This window comes from Anas acuta, chromosome 6, assembly GCF_963932015.1.
Source record: "Anas acuta chromosome 6, bAnaAcu1.1, whole genome shotgun sequence".
Lineage (NCBI taxonomy): Eukaryota > Metazoa > Chordata > Aves > Anseriformes > Anatidae > Anas > Anas acuta.
In genome coordinates, this window is record NC_088984.1 from 31,809,778 (window position 1) to 31,829,612 (window position 19,835).

The 19,835-nt window shown below is 51.1% G+C and overlaps 1 protein-coding gene across 7 annotated transcripts in view; it reads left to right on the forward strand.

The window, feature by feature from the left end:
* The first annotated feature begins 8,284 nt into the window (after positions 1-8,284).
* ERBB4 (erb-b2 receptor tyrosine kinase 4) overlaps positions 8,285-19,835 on the forward strand; it is a 576,064-nt gene continuing 564,513 nt past the window's right edge. For all 7 annotated transcript variants that reach the window (XM_068686347.1, XM_068686350.1, XM_068686352.1 and 4 more), the window contains exon 1: positions 8,285-8,774. In XM_068686347.1, coding sequence (XP_068542448.1) covers positions 8,300-8,774 — 475 coding nt within the window. In that variant the 5' untranslated portion in view covers positions 8,285-8,299. The remainder of the gene's footprint in view (positions 8,775-19,835) is intronic.

Sequence of the window (19,835 nt, forward strand, 5' to 3'; positions counted from 1 at the left end):
TTCCCTCCCGCCTTGAATTTTCTTAGGTTAAAGTTTGGAGAGGATAAGGGCTGTTTTGGGGCTGAAATCTTGTTTTTGAGTTGATTAACCCACTGCAGAGAGGGTGCTCTGGAAGGCTGGGGCCGCGTCCAGCCTTTGGTGCTTACCCCAGCCTTGCTCCCACAAGAAAGCTCACTGAGGGCTCACAAGAAAAAGGATGTGAAGCCTCATGAAGACCAGAAGCAGCTCTGAAGGAAGCCCCTTCCAGCACCAAGTTAAACATCAACCCCCTTTGCTGGCAGGTACGGGTTGTTCTACCTGGACTCTGATGCAGAGGGGGAAGGAAGGCTTGGTTGTCTTCATCTTTAAGTCTAGTAAATCTTTCAGAAGAAAGTGATCTGCTTGTTTGTGGTACAATTGTTTTGTCAAAAAAACAAACAAACAAACAAACAAAAAAAAAAAACAAAACACCTACCTCAAAATAAAATGAAGGTAATATCTGGTCTTCAGAGATGCTAAACGGGCATTGCAGTGACAGTGGGGTTCAGACCTGGGTGGTATTTGCAGGGCAGTTGAAAGAAACAAGGTGGTATCAGAAACACATAACGTTCATCTTAAAGCTTGAGCCTGTGCAGAGAGGATGGGTGAGTTTAATGGTTCCTGACTTTTATTGAAATCCATCTTTGTTGGGTATGGAAGGATTTACAGTGGCTAATGCCTTTCCGTAATGCATCCCTCTATCAACAGAGACAACTGTGTTTGGAGAGCAAGATTTCTCACCTGCTTGTCAGGCAACAACAAACCACAAAACCTCCTTTTGCATCCCGCAGCTAATCGTTCACTGATTTAAAACATCATGTGTTGTCAGGAGTGGTATGGGAGATTGGTTGTCACCATTAGGCTTTTGCATACCCACGGAGAGACGCTGAGTGTGTGTAAACAGAGGTGCCACCAGTTAGAGGGAAACACTTCGTGGTAGGCTTTTCCCTGGTGTTTAACCATAGATACTTCAATAAATCCAGCTAGCATTTCTTTAAAAATTATGAAAAAGTTGGTGTAATGTTGATGCTGGTGCTTTTCTGCGTAGTGGGAGGCGTAATCTGCTTAATGTCACACAGCAGACAGCCTTTAAATTTACATCTGTTTTATACACAGTGGCAGCAGAGGTTCCCAGAGATGCTTCAAGCTTCATGTTTCATTTCTGAGTGAGTTTTATTAATAATGAAGGAGAAAAATTGATCGGCAGATCCACAGAAGGGGAAAAAAATCTTGCTAGCGGATAAGTCATAAGAATTCAGACAGGCAGAGAGACTTCTGCAACTCTTAAATGTAAAACCTGCACGTGGTAGGCTCTAGTTATGTGGAAGCTCTCGTTGTTCTGGTTGTATTTCTCCAAACCACAGGAATATTTCTGTTCTTTGGGGGGGGGGGGAAAACACTTCATTTTTGATAAAAGCTCTATAGTGACCCAGTTACTTTTAAAGAAAAAAAAAAAAAGGAAAAAGATGTATTGGCAAGTCAAAGCAGCTGCAACCACCGTCATTCTCAATAATGCAGCAAGTCACTACATCTTAACAGCCACTCATTTCTCCCCATGGCTCAGACTAAATTGTTTACTAGAATTTTTGTGCATTATTTAAAAAAAAAAAAAGGGAAATTGTAGCTCTTCATTTTAAAGAGTGCTGCGATCAAAATTCAGATTATTCAAATTTATCATGTGCATTGTATGAGGTAATAACAACTGCTATTTTTCTTTAATACTGCAAGATATTTGCTGCTTTTTTTTCTATCTTGTTTGTAGTCATAAATAAGCAGGCTGTTTACATGGCATTGCTACAGGGGGAAGAAATAATATAAAAATGAAAATTTGATCCAGCCAATGGCTGGAATTGCAATGAAAGACCTGAGTAGGGAGTAAACGAAATTCTTGAAAATAAAGAGAGGCTGCCCAAAAGCATGCCAGAGCTCTGCGTGGATTTCTTATGCCACTTCAAGGGAGGATTCCCAGTATTTCCAATCGTGTAAATATGTTCTGGGGCTGTACTTTTTTTTCCAACTCAGATGCTTGCCAAGCAAATTGAACCTTACAAACATAATTAGCCAGGGGCTGAACGTTTAATCTTAAATTCTGAGTCTTCATTAAGACTTAATTTAAACCTTAGGAGGGAAGCGCGGAGCAATTCCCCACTTGCAGAGATGGATGCATTTGTGGCAGGATTTCACCACGGAGGAGGAAAATGTCTCCGAGCTTCAGGCACGTGCTGCGTTTTGGCAAACTGGTGCGGTCGGGGTCTCAGAGCCTGGTTTGTGGTAGAAGATAAAGGAAGAAGCCTCCAAGAAATTGCGCTGTAAGTGAATGGGTTGTGTGATGGGTAGTTAGGTAAGGTCTGGGCTCGAGTCCCTTCTTACATGATTAAGGTTGGCTGATTAGGAAATGAGGAGGGTGGTACTGGCGCGTTGTGAGGTCTCGCTTTGCTCTAAGATGCAGTCTGCAACACAACTGCCTTGGATGATTTATTAAGTATTTTAACACCCCTTTTTATTGCCTGGCAAAAAGTGGCACGGAGCACATTGTTTGGGCTGGAGGGTTTGGTGAGTTGAAACATAACAAGTTTGGGAGTTTTATTCTAAATCTGGGTGTGGTTTTTTTTTGGTTGGTTGGTTGTTTTGTACCTTGGGCAATTTTCCAATGATGGCATTGCTAATTGTGCTGTAAAAAGGAAAAAGTGTAATCTTCGGAATCTGTCTCACTTTTTCTCTGTCTATTGAGATGAAATAAACTGCTGTTACTAAATTTGAGTTAAATTTCTAAGCTGAAAAGTCGTGGAGAAAGGTGATAGGCTCTGCATTATAATAAAATAGTTGGTAAATGTGCAGCACCTCTTTGTCCTGGGGAGGATATCGCTCATTTGCTTTGGTCTGAGTCCATGGCTGTGGCTAGCGGCAATCTCAGTGGGGCTACAGTAAGTCAGGGCTGATGAGGAGCTGGAAAACCATCTCCACCAGTCAATCCAATGTTTTGTTTCCATTGCCAATGCAATATGCACACAGCTGGCTTTGCTGTAGTCAGCTTTTCAGGTTGCGTGCAGGTTTTTTTGTTTAAAAAAAAAACAAAACAGGCTAAATGACAGGCTTCCTCTTCACGTGAGCAGGGGAAGGTTTGTTACCAGACCATCCATTACCTTATGAGAATGTAGCTGACAAGTTCCTGCTAGAAACAAAACACCTCTGAGAACAACCAGGTACCCTCGTCAGTGCAAAAAAGATGCTGGAATTACCCATGGTCGTACGCCTCCCTCTCCTCTTTGTCAGGGATAAGGCACAAGGCGGCATCTCTCTAAGGGATGTGCCAGGATCTCTGTGCACAGGATGAGGCCCAAACTGCAGCAGGACTAATTCTGGTAATGGCTTGTTCCAAGTCTGTTCTGTTGGGTGTTGTCAGGATGGTGGGACATTTGGCATAGCCTGAAGTAGCACACTTCTTTATTTGTTTCTTGCTAAATGAGCAGACAAGCAGCAGAGGATGTGAAATAATCATAAAAAAGTAGTACATAGTGTTTGCTAAAACTTGTGTTTTTCTAGTGCCCTCAAAAAAAAAAAAAGGCAGTGCAAGAAGAGAGCATTCACCTCTCAAATGGCTGGATTCCAGGAAAAAAAGAAATTTAAAGAAATTCGGGAGGGGATTTGCACGGCTGCCTGCAGACAAGGAGCCCCACTGGCCTCGTGCCTGCTCCTGGACTGCCAGCGGAAGCTTTGCCACGGCCTTGGCAGCGGCGTGCCGAAATCCCCCTTGGCTTTGTGCTGCGGTTCCTGGTGGGCTCAGGCGACGGGAAGATGCCGGTGGAGGTGCTCTGCATGAGCAAGCACCCCGCGTGTGAGCCGCCTGCTAAGCAGCACCTCGAGGCTGCCGCTGGGCTTCGCTGCCCGTTTGCCTCGGCGTAAGTCAGCCCAGCCACGCTGATGGCACCATCCATGGCAAACCTATAAACCCGTTTTGTGGTCCTCCCCAGGGGGGCTGGCGACGTCGCTGGGTGTTGGACTGCTGCTGACTGTGTTCAGCAGGTTCATGATGTGAAAAATTAGGACTTGATAGGACTGCTTGGAACAATAGCCCAGAAGGATGGGGCTGGTCAAGGTAGCTCTTTGCTGCAATTAAACTCAGCCTTGCTATAAGCAAATGAGATGGTCCCCTGGAAGCCACCAAACGCCTTGTCCTGGACATCTTTATGGCCAAACTTGAAAGAAGTGGTTTTGGCAGCTGTTTTTTGACGATGAGGATGACATCTGTAGGTATGCTGAGCCAATACAGCTGCCGAGGTCCTGGCAGCACCCTTGTCCTCAAGCGCAATGGAGAACTCCTCTTTGTGGGATTGCTGTAGCAAGCATATTTGTTGGGCAAATGGTACCACCCGGCACATCGTGCCCAACCAGCAACCTGTGCTGATAATGCCCCGTTGTTAATTTCCTCTACGGTGCTCTAAGTGGAGCTCACCTTGTCTGTAGAAATGTAAAGATGCCGGTGAGCTGGAGTGTCTATTATTTATAGACATGTTCTGTGCTGTATAGATGAATTTTTCATAGGAAAACTTTGTATGGGGGGGAAAAAACATCGGAACGCTTCATAAATAAGTGACTGGGAGCTTCAAATGTGCGTTGGGGAATTGGTGAGTATCCTTTAGGTGTCATCCCCTCCTTTAATATGATCAAGGTGCAACCCTGAATGCACTGAGAACAGTGGGTGCTTTGACCCCAGAGGAGGAATCTCAGCCCCGCTCCTGTCAGAGGAGAGCAGCAGGCTTGCAAAACGCTGACTTGCAGCTTGTGTTGGCTTTGGTTGCCTTGCAAAATTGAGGCCCCCCTGAGCAAATACAGATGCTGTTAGTATGTTGACATGCTTGCGATGTATCACTTCAGAAGTGATGTGTTGGGACCGGACTGAAGTACAATCCACCAACTAGTGAGCAAGGAGAAGCTCTGCTGTTGTCAAGTAGGTGACCTCTGTATTGCCTATACTGCACTCTGAAGAACAAAAAATGCTTTTTTTTTAAAAAAAAAGAAAAAGAAAAAGAAAAAGAAAAAGACATGAAGTATGGCAGGGAATCATTGGGCTGCAAGGGCAAGGAGTTGGCAGGGCTGTGAGTAACACAGGCTCACCATCAAGCGCAAGAAGCAGGCAAGGGAGGGGTGGGAGAGGAGGATGCGTGAGCAGTCTAGATAAGAGGATGCTGCGTTTGATCCTGGTGTGAGGAAAAACCCAGCACAACTTTCTGTATGTGGACAGGGATAAAAAAAATGCCAGCATCTCTTATGGAGGTGAGAAGCAGAGAGGAGCTGTGAGGTGTGAGCGAGGCCCTGGTAAAAGCAGGCTCCCAAGCTGACCTGCACATGCAGGAGGGGGAAAAAAAAAAACAAACCATGCTGCCCTAACTCAGAGAGGACCTCGTAGACCTGTTTTGGGTCTCCTTAAAACCGGGAGTGTACTTGAATCCTTTTGCAGTGAATGTGATATAAACAACGTTAAAAATCAAGCGTGGCCTAAAATGCTTTTTTCAGCTGAGTCCTTCCAGAAAACATGGCTATTAAGCCCGTGTTGTATTTGCTATCTACTACTTTTGAAATTTCATGCTACTAGCATAATTTTTTCCACGGTCTAGCTGCCTGGCGTGTCTCAGGTTCCCACCATACATCCCATGCTCTAGGGGAGTTTTTCTTCTCCCTCTTCTCTGCAGCTATTGTTTGGGGACGACCAGCTACTGTCTTGCTCATCCCCTTGGGGTGTGAGATCATCTCTGAAGCCCTGTGAGCACAGCTGACCCCACACTGCTCCCTTTGTGGGTCCTCGAGGCGCACGTGTGGGCTCTGGGGACAACAGCCAAGTGGGGGAGCTTCTTTCCTCCCCCAGGAGGGCGGTGCCACGCTTCACACTTTTTTTTTATTGTCTTTTTTTGTGTTTTTTTTTTTTTCCACCGTTATCCACAAGGGTGATGTGCCTTCAAGGCACTGCTCATGTGGGTATGTGCGCGTAGGTCCTGAATTTATTGTCCTGCTTCCTGGTGTGTGAAGGACAAGGCCTGCGCTTATTAAAACCCCTCAATAATTAACTGCCTTGCATTCCTTCGAGGGGGTCTGGTAGTCTGCACCAGGCTGCCCGCTTTCAGCCCCACGCTGCCCCGCATGTGCTGCCTGGTGCTGAGCCCTCCTCGTTGAAGGAGGCTGACAAGGAGCGTTTCTGTCCCACAGCTGCCACACGCCTGCTTTGTTAGATGACACAGGATGCTGCTGTGCAAGGCACAAGTTCTCTCCCATGCTTGCAGCTGAACAATTCGCTGCTGTGACTTTACATGTCCTCCTCCAGCCCCGTGATGGAGAGGAACCCTGCCTCCTCCTCTGGAGCTGGTGCTATTTTTCACCAGCGTGGCCCTCTTTGTGCCGCTTGACATTGCAACAAGTGGTGAGCAGGAGATGATGCCCTGACCCAAGTACCACTCAGCTGTACTCCACAAAACATCTCCAGGAGCTGCTCTGCGCTCTCAAACTCATGGCCCAGTGCAGCGTGTTTGTTTCGCTGCCTTGTGCCTTCCGCAAGGCTCAGGGATGTGTCTCTGCGCCACTTTGGGCACGTGCAAAGCCAGGGGGTTGGGAAGGGTGTGTGTTTTTGCGGTGTTCTCCTTCCCAAAGCGTGGCACCTTCTGTAAATCTCCTCCTCATGGGCAGTGACACGGGGTGGCACCGGGGATGCGGTGCTCTGACCTCTTACAGGTACTGACGAACTGATGCAGCCCCCCTGAGCTAGATGTCTGTGGCTGAACACGCTGAAAGGGGAAGCAGTAAAAGGCTGATCTATGCTCTGAGCCACAAAAGACTTTTATTGCTGCTATTTTTATTTTTCAGCGTAACCGTCTTGCCCTTAAACGCCTGCTCCCTGGGGGTGCCACGGGGCTCAGGGGGTGCTCCGTGGGTTCCCTGCGCTGCCTTCCAGGAGCGAGGTGTCCACCAGCCCCCCCCAAACCTCAGCATGGGAAGGGGGCAGCAGCAAGCTCCCTGCCCTCCCGCCGCTAATCCCTCAGGACTTTTGGAGGTTTCCCCACTGCCCACACTATTTCCCATCCAGTTCTTTGTGTCCTGCCCTCCTTCAGGGGAGAAAAAAAAATCCCAGGCTGCTCTAAATGAAATGTGGATTTAGGAGCGGGACCCTAGGCATACACGTTTAAAGATATTGCCCAATTATTTGCCCAATTATTGCTTCATTTTTATTAATTACCATTGGTCTTTGAAATCATTTATGGCCCCTTTTTAATTTAACCTCTCAAGAATATTACTTTAGGAAAAAATGTCATCCCATGAACAATTAGCAAAAGCTACAGGAGTGCAATAAAAGGGAATTATGTGGAGCGGGGGGAGATGTTTCAGACGGGCAGGAGCGTGTAAGCTTTTGGGTGAGAAAGACCTTGAAATTCGGATAAAAGTGGAACTTGTGTTTAATAAGCACCTAGAGAAAGCGTGCGACGAAGCAGAGGGAGCGTGCTGCTGGCAGCTGCTCGGGAGGCAGCCCGCTGCCCACCGGATGCCACTGTTGCTCAATATTAAATCACACGGAGAAAACTCCTGTGGCGAGAGGATATTTGGGGCTTAAGGACACCCCGGCCACCAAACGGAGCCGCGCCGTGAAGCTGCAATTTCTCAGCCGGCTGCTTTCGGAAGCCCCCCGCTAATAGGCGTACGGGGAGGGAGCCCAGGCGAGGTTCAGAGAAGGAGCTCCTGCAATAAATAAACATGAGGTCAGGATGGGCAGCGCAGTAATTGCTCGGCATGACAAGCTTTGCATAGCGAGCATTAGTCATTAACGCACCCGGGGCGTTGTGGAAGGAGCCGTCGGTGTGCGAGCTGCACCTTGCAGCCCCAGCAATGCGGCCCAGGGCGAGCAGGGTTAGGGCAAGAGGCCGGCTCCGGGCTGGGCTGCCCCAAACCGTGGTTGAGCTGCAGGTGCTGGGGGGCTGGGGGCTGCCAGCGCCCCGCAGCCGCTCCTCGGAGGGGTCCCGCTCGGTTTTTTCCAGCTGCAAGGTTGGGGAAAGCGCTGGGGTTGGCTGCGGGGTGCGAGGCCGGGGTTTGGCTGGCGCCGAGGCCGCGCAGGGAGGGTGGCAGCAATGCCTGGGGGAAACTGGCCAGCGTGGGGGGGCTCCGAGCATCTCCACAGGGGTTGCCCGTGCTCTGGGAGCACAGCAGGTGCAGGGCGAGTCCCACCTCACCCCGGAGCCGCCTCCCAGCCCTTTTAGCCAGGGCGCCCCTATTGCACACCGGCACCTTGGGGAGGGGGGGGGGGATGTCAGATCCCCCCCTCTCCCCCCCCAAAGCTCCGTCCCGCCGCCGCCGCTCCTCCTCCTCTCTACCTCCTCCTCCTCCTTCCTCCTCCTCCTCGCCGTCCTCCTCCTCCTCCTCCTGCTGCTGCTGCTGCTGCTGCTGCCGCCGGCGCTCTCGGTGCGCTCCGCTCCGCGCGTCCCGCAGCGGCGGCCGCCCCGTCGGGCCGCGGAGGGGCGGCGCTGGGGGCGGCGGCGGCGGCGGCGGCGGCGGCGGAGGGGCCGGGGCCAACTTTTGGGGAGGCTGCGCGGGGGATGGCGGCGAGGCTGAGGCTGAGGCGGTGCTGAAGGAGGAGGAGGAGGAGGAGGAGGAAGGAGGAGGAGGAGGAGGAGGAGGAGGCGGCGGCGCGATGCCGGCGGCGGCCGGGGGGCTGCTGTGGTGGAGCTGCTGCGTGCTGGCGGCGGCCGCCGGGGCTCCGCGGGCGGCTGCGGCGCAGGCAGGTGGGTGTTTGCGGGCTGTTTGCGGGGGCTGGAGGGGAGCTCCCAAACTTAGCGGCGCAGCGAGGCTCCCAGCCCCCCCGGCCAGGCTGTGGGGTGCCGCTCCGGGGGTCTGTAGGGCCGGGGGGGGCTCGCCCCGAGCCGAGGGGGCGCAGCGCGCTGAGGGGACCCCGCGGCTCGGCCCCCGGTTCGCGCTGTCCGCCCTGTGCCGCGGGGTGTCCCGGCCGTCGTTGGGGTTGGGGGGGGGATCTGGGGGAAATTTGGGTTGTTTTTGGGGGGTTTTGTGGAATTTCGGCCCGCCGGGCGGGCGCGGGGCGCTGAGGGCGCACGCCGGGCTCGGCTTTATGTAAGCGGCCGGCCCTCGCCTCCCTGCCCGCGATCGCTTCCCAATTCCTCAGATCGGCAGGGGCTGAAGGCTGCTTTCCTCTTCTCTTGCTCTTTTTCTCTATTTTTTCTTTTTTTTTTCTTTTTTTTTCTTTTTTCCCCGCGGTGTTAAACGGGGAAACCCCAGCTGGAGGAGCGCTGCGTGCCTGCTTCCCCGAGCCCCGCTCTGGCTTTCCTCCCTCAGCCCCTGACCCGCTACCTTGCCCCTCTCCTGCTTTTCCCATCCCCTTTCCCAGGACTTCCCGCTCCGAGCGAGCCCTGCTGGATTTACACCCCACCAAAGGCAGACAGCATCAAGCCGGGCGAGCTCGGCTGCCAGGATCCCGGTCACGGCACAGCCTCCGGTCCCTGCGCCACGCAAAAAGCTGCCCCGTCTGCAGGGATGCCAGGGCTGGCGTGACCCTCAGCACGGCAAGGGGCTCAGGGCTGCTGCTCGGGGTGACAGCGGCTTGTAAGGCTTGGCTCATGCTGCTTGGTGCTAGCCAAAACAGCAGCGTGGGCTGGACAGGTGAGCTTCGATCTGGGAGCATTTAGGAGCCCCCCAAAAATCTGGGCTCCATCGGCTTTCGGGGGCCCGAGGATGGGGCTCTGGCTGCCGCCTGCGTTTTCAGCGCATCGAGGGAGATGAGGACCACTGCTCTCACCCAAACTTTTCATTTCCTTCTCCCAAGTCTGTCGGCCAAGGCGTGAATACATGTTTTTTTTTTCCAATTTCTGCTCTCTCCGTGCTTGGGCATATAATGTTTGCAGCGCACAGCTCGGGGTCACGTGAGCCAAACAGCTTGGGCTGTTACCTGGAAGCTGGCGAGTCTTTGTTCTGCGTGGAAATAGCTGATAAATTAACTCCTTTTTCTGATATATGGGGCTGTTGAGTCGTTAAATAATTACAGCCAAATTAACTTAGCGCCGTTTGAAGTATTCAACTGCTCTGAGAAATTAATTGTACTTCAAATATTTTGGCAGCGCACTATTTTATTTTATTTTATTTTTTCCCCCTCTCCTCCCTCAGCCTGGTCGGGCTGGTGCGTGTGCAGGCTTTAATTTGGAGCCGCTGCTCCTCGCGTGTGCCCTCGGCGAGGTGCAGCCGCCCTCCTGGCACCCCTCCCGCCCCGTCCGCCACGATGTCTGTCCGGAGGTTAAAATTAGGCTGAGCTCTGAGTGCCTTTGCGGAGGCACGATAAGCACTGACCGGGAGCTCCAGCCCGACACTGCCACCGGCTGACTCGGTCCCTGCACAGGGGACGTCCCGCGGGACGCTGTGGGGACCCTGCGTCATGCTTGGGGGTCCCCGCTCTGGGGGTCTCTGCGTGGTGGCCAGGCCAAGCTGTCACTATCCCCAGGTGTCCCCCGAGGGTGCTGCTGGCCAGTGCCGCTCACCGCAGGACATCGGGTCCGGCCCCACTGTTTGGGGCATCCCCAGGGACTGGGGACACAACCGGCAGCCGTGCAGCCTGCCCGCGTGCGCCCGCCTCGCCGGCACCGCATAGTGCCCCGCTGACCTCCTCGTGACTTTTTTTTCTTTTCTTTTTAAGGAGACGGTAATTGATGTATATGTGTACGGATGCTGGCACTAAGAGCCGTGCTGGTAATTAACATGAAAACAGTAATAAAGACCTGAAATACATGCCTACGAGTGAGCAGAATGAGACTTGGCAGTAGCAGCTGGCAAAGGGAGAAGCCCTGTCTCTGCTCAGAAGCAGTGCTCCCCTTCTAGTTTTTAGGGGATGCTAGAATTGCCATTATTTTTGAGTTGAGGAAATCTAAGCAAACCACAGCAAGCTCAGTTGCACCTAGAAAGCACAACCTGTTTGGCAGCATGCATGTGTTCAATGGGTTTATGGAAAAATTCCCCCAAAAGTCACTGTTGGTGACACAGAGCCGCTTGTATGGGTGGCCAAACTTTGTAATAGGGTGCTGTGGGGTGCCGTGGGGTGCGCGGGGCGGCGTGCCCGCAGCCGTGCCGTGCGAGCAGCTCTAGGTGGCAGCAGCCCCCAGGAGCTCCCCGGCAGCGGGACACGCAGCCCGGAGTTGGAGATGGGATTTCCCGGGCCCTGATTCCCCCCAGATTCCCTCTGCCGGGGCTGGGGGCAGCTCTGGGGGGCTCAGCATGGAGTAGGGGGCTCAGGGAACCGGGCATCCCTTGGGGCCGCATCCCCACCGCCCATGGAAAGCATAGCTCCGAGCTGGGAGGATAATTCAAAGACTGCTCAGTGCTTCGAGTATGTGGGAAAGGGAGCTCAGGTGGCTGTGAGGACGGTGGGTTTTATCCTAGGGGACGCAAGCTGCCCCATAAGTCGGAACCAGACTGGTGTCTGGGTGCTGAGGGTGGGCAAGTTCACATCAAGTCCGTGCTCTTAGTGGTGTAATAACTCCTGGGGCAAGCTAGGAAAGGGAAAGGGCAATAAAAACGCATGCACTTGCTCAAAAGGAGGGTATAGCTTTTTTTTCCCTCCTTTTCCTTGTTAAATGCTCAAAGTGGTCCTTTGCTGGAAGGGCAGGTGCTGTGGCACCACGAGGAGCCCTCTCAGCGGGAGGTGAGCCCTGCCAGGCTGCACCCCTGGCACGTACGACGGGCCCTTGTTTTTGTTGACTCAAAGACTTCTCCTGCTGCACACACACACAGGCTGCTGCTGGGCTTTGCGTGCCCACGCCGCTGAATTATCCCACAGAAGGACCAGGGTCTGCCAGGAAGATTCATCGTTTCAGCAGCTTCAGGTGATGTTTGTTCAGGAACTCCTCGGTTTGGAGGAGCTGTGTATAGGCTGTGCTCCGTGGCAGCTTCCCTGCGTGCCCACGTGATAAACGAGCGGTCTCGTTTCGGCACCTCTGCTGGGCACACGGGCAGATGCCAAGCCTCCTGAAGTCTTTGAACAGCTGCTGCTATATATATATATCTCCTTTTTTTTTTTTTTTTTTTTTTTTTTTCCTTCAGCCTGCCAGGAAAACTCTCCCTACTGCGTAAATGGGATGCAGAGTCCAGGGCAGATGAACATTCACGTGTGCGTTGGTGATACCAGGGGTCTCACGCTGGCAGGCGTTGGGGCAGCCAAGTCTGTAATTCAAACCACAGGAGCACGTACGAATGGCACTGTCAGAAAACCAGAATAAAAATATGACAGTGGAAATGCTAACTGTAAGGATTTCGTCGTGTGTTTATGCTTTCTAGCGGTACCTGCTCTTTGTTTCCATCTCTGAAGCCTATCGAATCTGGCTCCTGCCAGAGCAGTGGATGGGCAAATGAAGCAAACAGCGGGAAAGCAAGCACCTGAGTTTCAGCAGATGCAGTTCTCTGAGCTATACAAAACGTTCGGTCACCATATCTGCTTTCTTTAAGGTCAATGCCAGAGATTTCTAAAACATACCGATTTTGCTTCCTCTTTCTCCTGATGTCTGTGCAGCTGGGTGTACGGTACCCGAGCAGACATTTATAACTTGGTCGTCCTTAAATTTTTCCTAATAAACCAGGAATGTGTCCCATGCTCTTGTCGCACGCTGATGTGCCTTCTGTAGGTATCTCCCAAAACCCAGCTGTCTGTGCATGGGTCCTGAGGACTGGCTCAGGAAGTTTTCTCCCAGAAATAGGGGCGTGTGGCCATGGGGTACGCGTGCAGCATGGCATTTAGGGGATTTCCTTGCTGCCCATCGCAGGACAGGGTCCTGAAGGTTGGGGCACGGTGCAAAGCTCCAGGACCTGCCCACATCCCACTGATACTGGGAGCGTGGCGTGGCTCCCGCAGCTCCTTCCCAAGCGGTGTTCCCACACATTCCCATCTGGTCTTCCCGGGACCTTCAGGATGGAGCTGCTCTGGCACACGGACAGGAAGAAAAAAATCATCATGCTTAACTTGATACCCATCCTAATGTTCAATTTCCATTAATTTAAATTACACTGAAATATCGAACGTCTTGGGCGTAAAAGTTTATGGAGCATGGTTAGTACACTAATGGAGTATTTCGGAAATCTTTAAGGTTAGTGTAGCAGCCAGAGAGGGATGCAGGGGTAAGCGTTCCTGAGAGTTTCTTTGCCTTAACCCCTTTCCCAAGAGCTTCCATGTACTGGAGACTCTTTATCCATCGTGCTGCCGCCGCCATCCAGCTACAACTCCAAAATCCTCTCTACAACTCCCTGATCCTCTCTGCAGAGTTGCCCTGTGGATATTTTTGCTCATTACCTTTGGCAGCAAAAATGTATAGATCTAAATTTAAATTTCTGTTTGCTAAGGATATGTGACAGTATTTAGAATTCAGCATTATTTTATTATCTCTTTGAAAGGGTAAAAAAAAAAAAAAAGGGGCTCATTTATTTCAAGAGATATTTCTGTAGCGCATAAAAATATCAGTGAAGCAGCGAGCGTTTTCCAGTTGTTGTTGACTTCAAATTTAGCAACCATTGTCCCCGTTGATATATTTGATGCTCTAAAAATGTGCTTGCCATTAAGTAGGAAGCTGAAGTGATTGGTAGGCAGATAATATTCTTTGGTAGCTATTAATAATGCTCAGAGGATGTATGCACGGGAGAGTATGGAAAAAGCCATGGAATTGTGTAGGAAGGAGGCAAAAATAATGTATGTGGCTGGTTTATTTGAAAGCCACCCGTGTTACTCTGTCTGTATGTATCGCAGCGATTGCTGCCCGAATTAGCTCGTCGCGAGTGGCAGAAACCAAATCCTGAGCAGCGTGGTGTGTGGCTGCTTCTGCTTGGCAAGCAGGGGTCTGAAATTTTCCAAGAAAATGAAAAATTTCAAAGTCAATGGGGAGCCAAAGTCAAAATCTCTCCTTTTGTCTGTTCCTCAAGCCCGTCCTTTGTGCCGGCGCACCCGCATCGCTGCGGGTTTCTCTCCATGTTTCACAGCACGAGGCCACCTCTTTGGTTTACAGATTTTAAAGTAGCCCTTAAAATCATGCGTGTTTGGGTGCTCCCAGGTAATGTGGCCAAAGCCAGGACCAGCTCGCACAGCCACGCAGCCCTGGTGTCATCATCCAGGGCTGTATATTCTGCTGGGAAGGTCATATTAGAAAAATACAACATTATTCAAGTCCGAGGAGTGGCTGTAACTTTTGCAGCACTTTAATTGTCCCGGCGCTGCCAGACACACCTGAGGTCAGGGGCTGGGTTTGCTCCTAGCAGTGCACCCAGTGCTGCTGTGAAGGCTCGTTACACCGCGCTGTAAGGTGCAGCTGCTGGGGTGTTAATGGGGTGCATGCAGTGCAGGTGGGATTTTTCTTTTTGGGAGTTGCTGAGAAGGGCAGGGATGCTTTGTTTGCTGTTCCTTGGTCCAGCACCCCAGAAAGGAGTTGAAATCAGGTCTGTACCGTGTCTTTTTGGCTGCCTGAGGGTCTCGGTGTGCAGCAGGAGCCCTTGATATAGCAGCTTCTCAAATAGCCTCTTATGAGCGGGTATGTTCTTGTAGTAACAAAGGATTGGGGACAGTAGGAGAATATGGTGTGTGTTTTTTTTTTCTCCCGTCTCATTTTGGAAGATTTACAAATCAATTCACGCAGCATTGTTGGCTGCAAGTTTCTTGGTGTTAATTTTATCCTAAAATCTCAGGGCTGTGTGAATCTCATCCTCCCAGAGGGGAAGAAAAGCGAAGAGGAGTCAAAGCTCCTGTAGCTTAAGAAACAGGAGGGGGAGAGTCCAAGAATTACTGTTTTTGTAACCCACGGTGTTGAACTCGTTCACAGGATTTAATGCAGGGGCCAGTTGTCTCGTGGCTTTCCAGCGTCTGGCAAGCATTGCTGGTGACTTTGGGGATGGAAACCTGGGTTTATTAGGAGCATAAGAGCTGTAGTCTGCCTGCTGCCCCGATGTGTGGTTAAGGCATTAAAATATGTGGGTTATGCCTCGTGCTACAGGAGAACAGTTACCGGGTGGGTGTCCTTTAGTACTGGAAAGTGATCCTGCCAAACTTCTGTCGTCAGCTTGAATCATCTCAGCCATGCCGAAGGCCCACAGAAATGGGGTGGGAGGAGGCATTGTAATTAGTGACCCTCTCCAAGCAGGGGCCGTCCTGTGGTGTGTGAGTTCTGTAGGGCCTGCCTATCCCAGCCTGGTCCTGTCCCTTTGAGTAAAAGCTTTTTGGCCCTACCCCTATCTGCCCTGGGCTTTTTCTGCGTCCACATTGTCCAAGGCTACATGGGAACTGCTGCAATGCTCATTCCCATTTGTTGTTTTGGGTCTAGCCTGACTGATGCAGTGATGTGACAAAGTGACATCAGCTGCTGGTACATTCATGGCATCGCTACTTATAAGAGCTGCTTTTTGGCTCATTGATTTTTTGGCTCCTTCCTGCAACCAGGGAACTTTTGCATTGGGTAGCGTGCGTTGGGTGTAGGTCTGCTTACTTGATCTGCTGGGGCCAGCTTAAGGGTTCGCCTTGTGGGTCCTGAGCCTTGATGATGCCAGGGTTTCCTGGCATGTGATGGTGTTTGGTGGTGGGTCAGAGTGCTGGGGCGGTGCTGGGCAGGGAGCAGGGATGGATGTGTGCTGCCTGCCTTGCTGCTCGTTGACTTAGGCAGTGCTGATGTGTGGGCCAAAGTGCTGTGGTGGTGTGGGATCCCATCTCACTCTCACAGATCACACCTAGCATCACTGAACCTTGTGTTTTCTTAACCTCATTTCTGCTGAAATTCTCTGAGAACCTGGATGAACGCGAGCACTCCTGCATTTCTAGGAATATCTGGAATAAGACCCGTGCTTATCAGGTGGCACAGGCTCAAAGTCTTACTATGCCCGGTGAGATAAGGCTTATTTTCAGGAGTCAAGAGCACAAGGTGCTGGAACAATTTCCCTTCTCAGATCACAGCAGCCTTCTGTTAGGAGGGTGTATGTATCTGGGCACCAGGCAATACAGGGCATCAGCGGCTTGCGGAGGTGCAAGAGAAATAAATGTAAGAGGCAGGAACCGAAGCAGCAGGGAAGGGTGCACAAAGGAGCAAGCCCTCCAAAGAAAACCACGCGGACGTTTGCAGAAGAAGGGCTTTAAAGCATGCTGCCTTTACTCAGAAATGACATCTTCAGGCTGTAGCTGGAAGAGACCTGCCTGGGTTTCCCGAAGAACGGTGCTGGTGTACCATGAAGGTCAGCACACGTTGTCCTGGAGAGGTCCTAGTTCATGGTCTGCATTGCTGCCGTTGAGCTCGGTGGTCCTAAAAACCTGAAGGCTTTGGGGTACTAAGCTTGGAGGGGCAGCAGCAATGAGTGGGATGGCAAAAAGAAGTGCCAGCATGGGTGGTGTGAGCCCAACCCTGGGCTGGTGGGTGCAAACCACGTGCAGCCATCCCCTGGCCATCTCTGCCTTCCCCGCCAGCTGTGTTACATCTCCTCCTGTTGCCGTCCCACCGATTTTCTCCCTAGCCTAAATACAGGTGTGATGGCATAAATACAGGCTAGAAAGTATTAGTCACTTTTAATTTTTATTTTTTTTTTTAAACCTCTCAGGCTTCAGCAAACACACGTGTGGCTCGAGGACCGTGACACCAGGTCTGGTGCTTTTCTTTTCACCACCACGCATCCCGAGGGAGCTGGCAATTACTGAGCCGGCGTTAGGCTTTGTTTTTAACGCTCTACTTCATTTCTTTCCCACCAAGTTTGGGTTTCCAACGATATGATTACTTATGGATTTGTAAGCCAGAAATAGCCTAGTAATTGCTATATTGCTTTGCCCGCAGTAGCAATGAGCGTCTTAAATTTAATGCATCATCCACACAGAAAATTGATATTTGGCCAAAACAGGAGGCCTCTGACAGCTAATCTTAAAGAGCTTGTGCTTGACATGTAAAATAGAGAGTTGTGGATGACATTCACGAGAAAATTGGTGGTCTTCAGGATTATTCCATGAAAGAAAAGTACTCTTTACGTTGGCTGGAAATACTTGAGGATAATTAAGTTTGCATGGAAACCTTTCCTCAGGGGTCAGCAATGCAAAGGCCTGGGACGTTAACCACTCAGATCACATGCCAAGAAAAAAAAAAAAGCATGACAAGTAATAATTCCAAGCCTGAATTTTGCCTGATCTTCAGGGGTCACCTGTTGAAACAACGCTCATGAGTTGCTGACCCCCACAGCTAACGGGAGGTTTCTTTTAATCTGGTTTTACTTGAATTTCTCTTCTCAAATACTACCTAAGCAGCAGGAATGCCCAAGAACAAGTCTTCCACAGAAAAGATTACCTGCAGCAAGAAACTTCCCAGTGTTTTGGATGAAGGTACCTGCTTGTACAGATACGCATGCCTACGTTGGATTCGTATTTTGCTGGCAGTCCCGATGTGAAAGCCCAGAAGTTTCCGTGGAGATGTTTGCAGCTCGGTTTGTCAGGCGTGTGCCGCTCCGTGGCCGTGCGACATGATAGGCTTTGGGTAAAGACACGCTTGAACGTATTTCGTCAATATTTGGTTTTGAGTCAGTAGGTCCTCGTGATTTTGCTTCAGAAGTAGTCAATATCTATCTATTAAATACAGCACTCGTGTTCAACAGAAAATGTAAGACCCAATTTCAAAATTAGGCCCACACAATTATGCAATCAGGTAATCGCGCGTGTAATTGCTTGCACAAATGGTCAGTTAGATGTGTAACTGTCCATTTGCATGCAAAATTAACCAATTCTGCAAATTGGGTGCTGAATATTCATGGCAGAAAACGCAGCTTTCTGGACATGGCCGCCTTGTGTCACGCCTTCTCACCTTCCTCTAACAGAGGTATCCTCCCCAGCAAGCCTTATGCCCTTCTCTTCGCTGAAATGCTGGAGGCAAAGGACAGAAAGGCCGTGTGCCAAAGGCTTCTAAGCTTAAAACCAAAGAGCAAAAGAAAAATCAGAGATGCCGAGGAGTGAGGTGGCACAGCCATGGCTACACAAGCAGGGGGCAAAGCCCAAAGTAGCATTTGACCAGGGACATCTCCTGGTGTCCGGTGCCTTTGGGGTTTTGCTTTCACCTTGGCATTGTGGTCTGAATCTGTGATGCTTCTTTAAAAAGGCCCCGAAGGGTGTGTCTTAAATTTAATACACAGGCACAGGTGTAAGACCTGCTACCGCACGTGTAACTTATTGTTCAGGAATTTACTTATTTAAAAAGAAAGTAATGTGATGCTTTTGTCACTGCGGAATTGGTTGTTTGAGGTGTGTATGAGCACTTGAGTTATTGGGTTTTTGTGTTTGTCGGGTGTGAGTCGTGTAACTGGCCCATGTGTGCATGCTTTAGCCCCCTGAGATGAGCAGGGATGATTTGTTACCAGAATTTGGCACTGCTTCCAGGGAGGGGGTGCTCGTCCGTGCCTTTAGCCTAAGGCAGGTGCTTGCGCATCTCCTGGATGGGCCGAGGGAAGTGCTGATGCCCAGTTCCCACAAAGCAGGGCAGGAGGAGACCTTCGGGAAGGTGAAAGCCTCCTGCCCAAAGCTGGCTTCTCCTCCCAGAGCAGCGCCGCAGCCCGGGAGGGATTAAGCAGGAGCATTTTAAGGTCGCTTTTTATTCCCGAGCGAGAGGTTTATGTCCTCTGTGCATGTTAATTTCACAGCTTGGGATGTGGTGGAAAGGAGAGCAAATGCATGTTGGGCAGCCTCGGTGGCTGGACTGGGAGAGAGCCTGGACTAGAAAGCAGCCTTCCCCTCCCACACTGCATTAACACAACTGCTGTGAAATCGGTGAAAAGCTCCGAGCCTGAAGCTGCAGTGAGCAAGGTTTTTTTGCTTGGTGGTGTATAAACAACTCTCAGTTTTCCCTGGCAGTCGCTTTGGGATGTGATTTCCCCCACAGCATCCCTCGGTGCTTCCTGGGTGCTGTTGGGTTGCATGTGCTGCTCTCCTGCACCACTTTGGCTCGCTGAAAATCCAAGCTGCAACCCTGTGCCGTCCCCAAGTCACACTTGCAAGCTGCTGTCCTTTTAATTTGAAATGTAAACAGAAAGGCTCGGCCTTCCTTGTGGCTTATTGATTCTGCCTATGCGGGACCAAAATGAGTTACCGCCCGGCTCCCTCCGTGCAGTCAGCACTACAGATGTTATCTGCAAGGCTGGCTTTAAGCCGTGGGTTGCCTTTCCAAAGGTAATTCTGTTTGTTTATGCCAGCCTGCCATTTACTTCGTTTGGGCTGGCAGCCGGGGGAGGTTCGGGGGAGGACTCGCAGGGAGTCGCAGGTTGCTGTGAGCAGAATTTGCATGGTTCTGGCTTGGTGTGCATAAAAGCCAGAGCTCACAAACGCTTCCTTGTGTGTTCGCAGTGGCTCTGATGATCATGCGTCCGCAGGGGGGTGAAGGAGATGGCATCAGAGAAGCACAGTTTGCAAGCCCGGTGTGCAGGTGAAGGTTTGCTCCTGAAACACAGGGCAGGTGGGAGCGGTGCTGGGGTGTGTGAGCCTGCCTGAGGTCTGCCTGAGCACCCCCTGCACCAGCTGCTCTGCAGGAACTGCTGACACACGCATACATCTACAGATACTGTGCAGGTGCTTTACGAGACAAACGGGGTGTTTCCAAAATCTGATGCAAGGGACTGGTTTTCTTCATTTCTCTGTGTGGAAACCCGTCATCCTGCCCTGCTCTGGAGGGGATGGGGCCTTGGCAGGGGATGTGTGACAGCAGCTGGTGGCTCCCCAGTGGGACACTGGTGCTGCTGGGCTGCTGAGAGCCTGTAGATGTGGCTGGTGGTGGCCGATGAGGGAGTCCCGAGGATGGGGAAATGGTCTTGAAGAC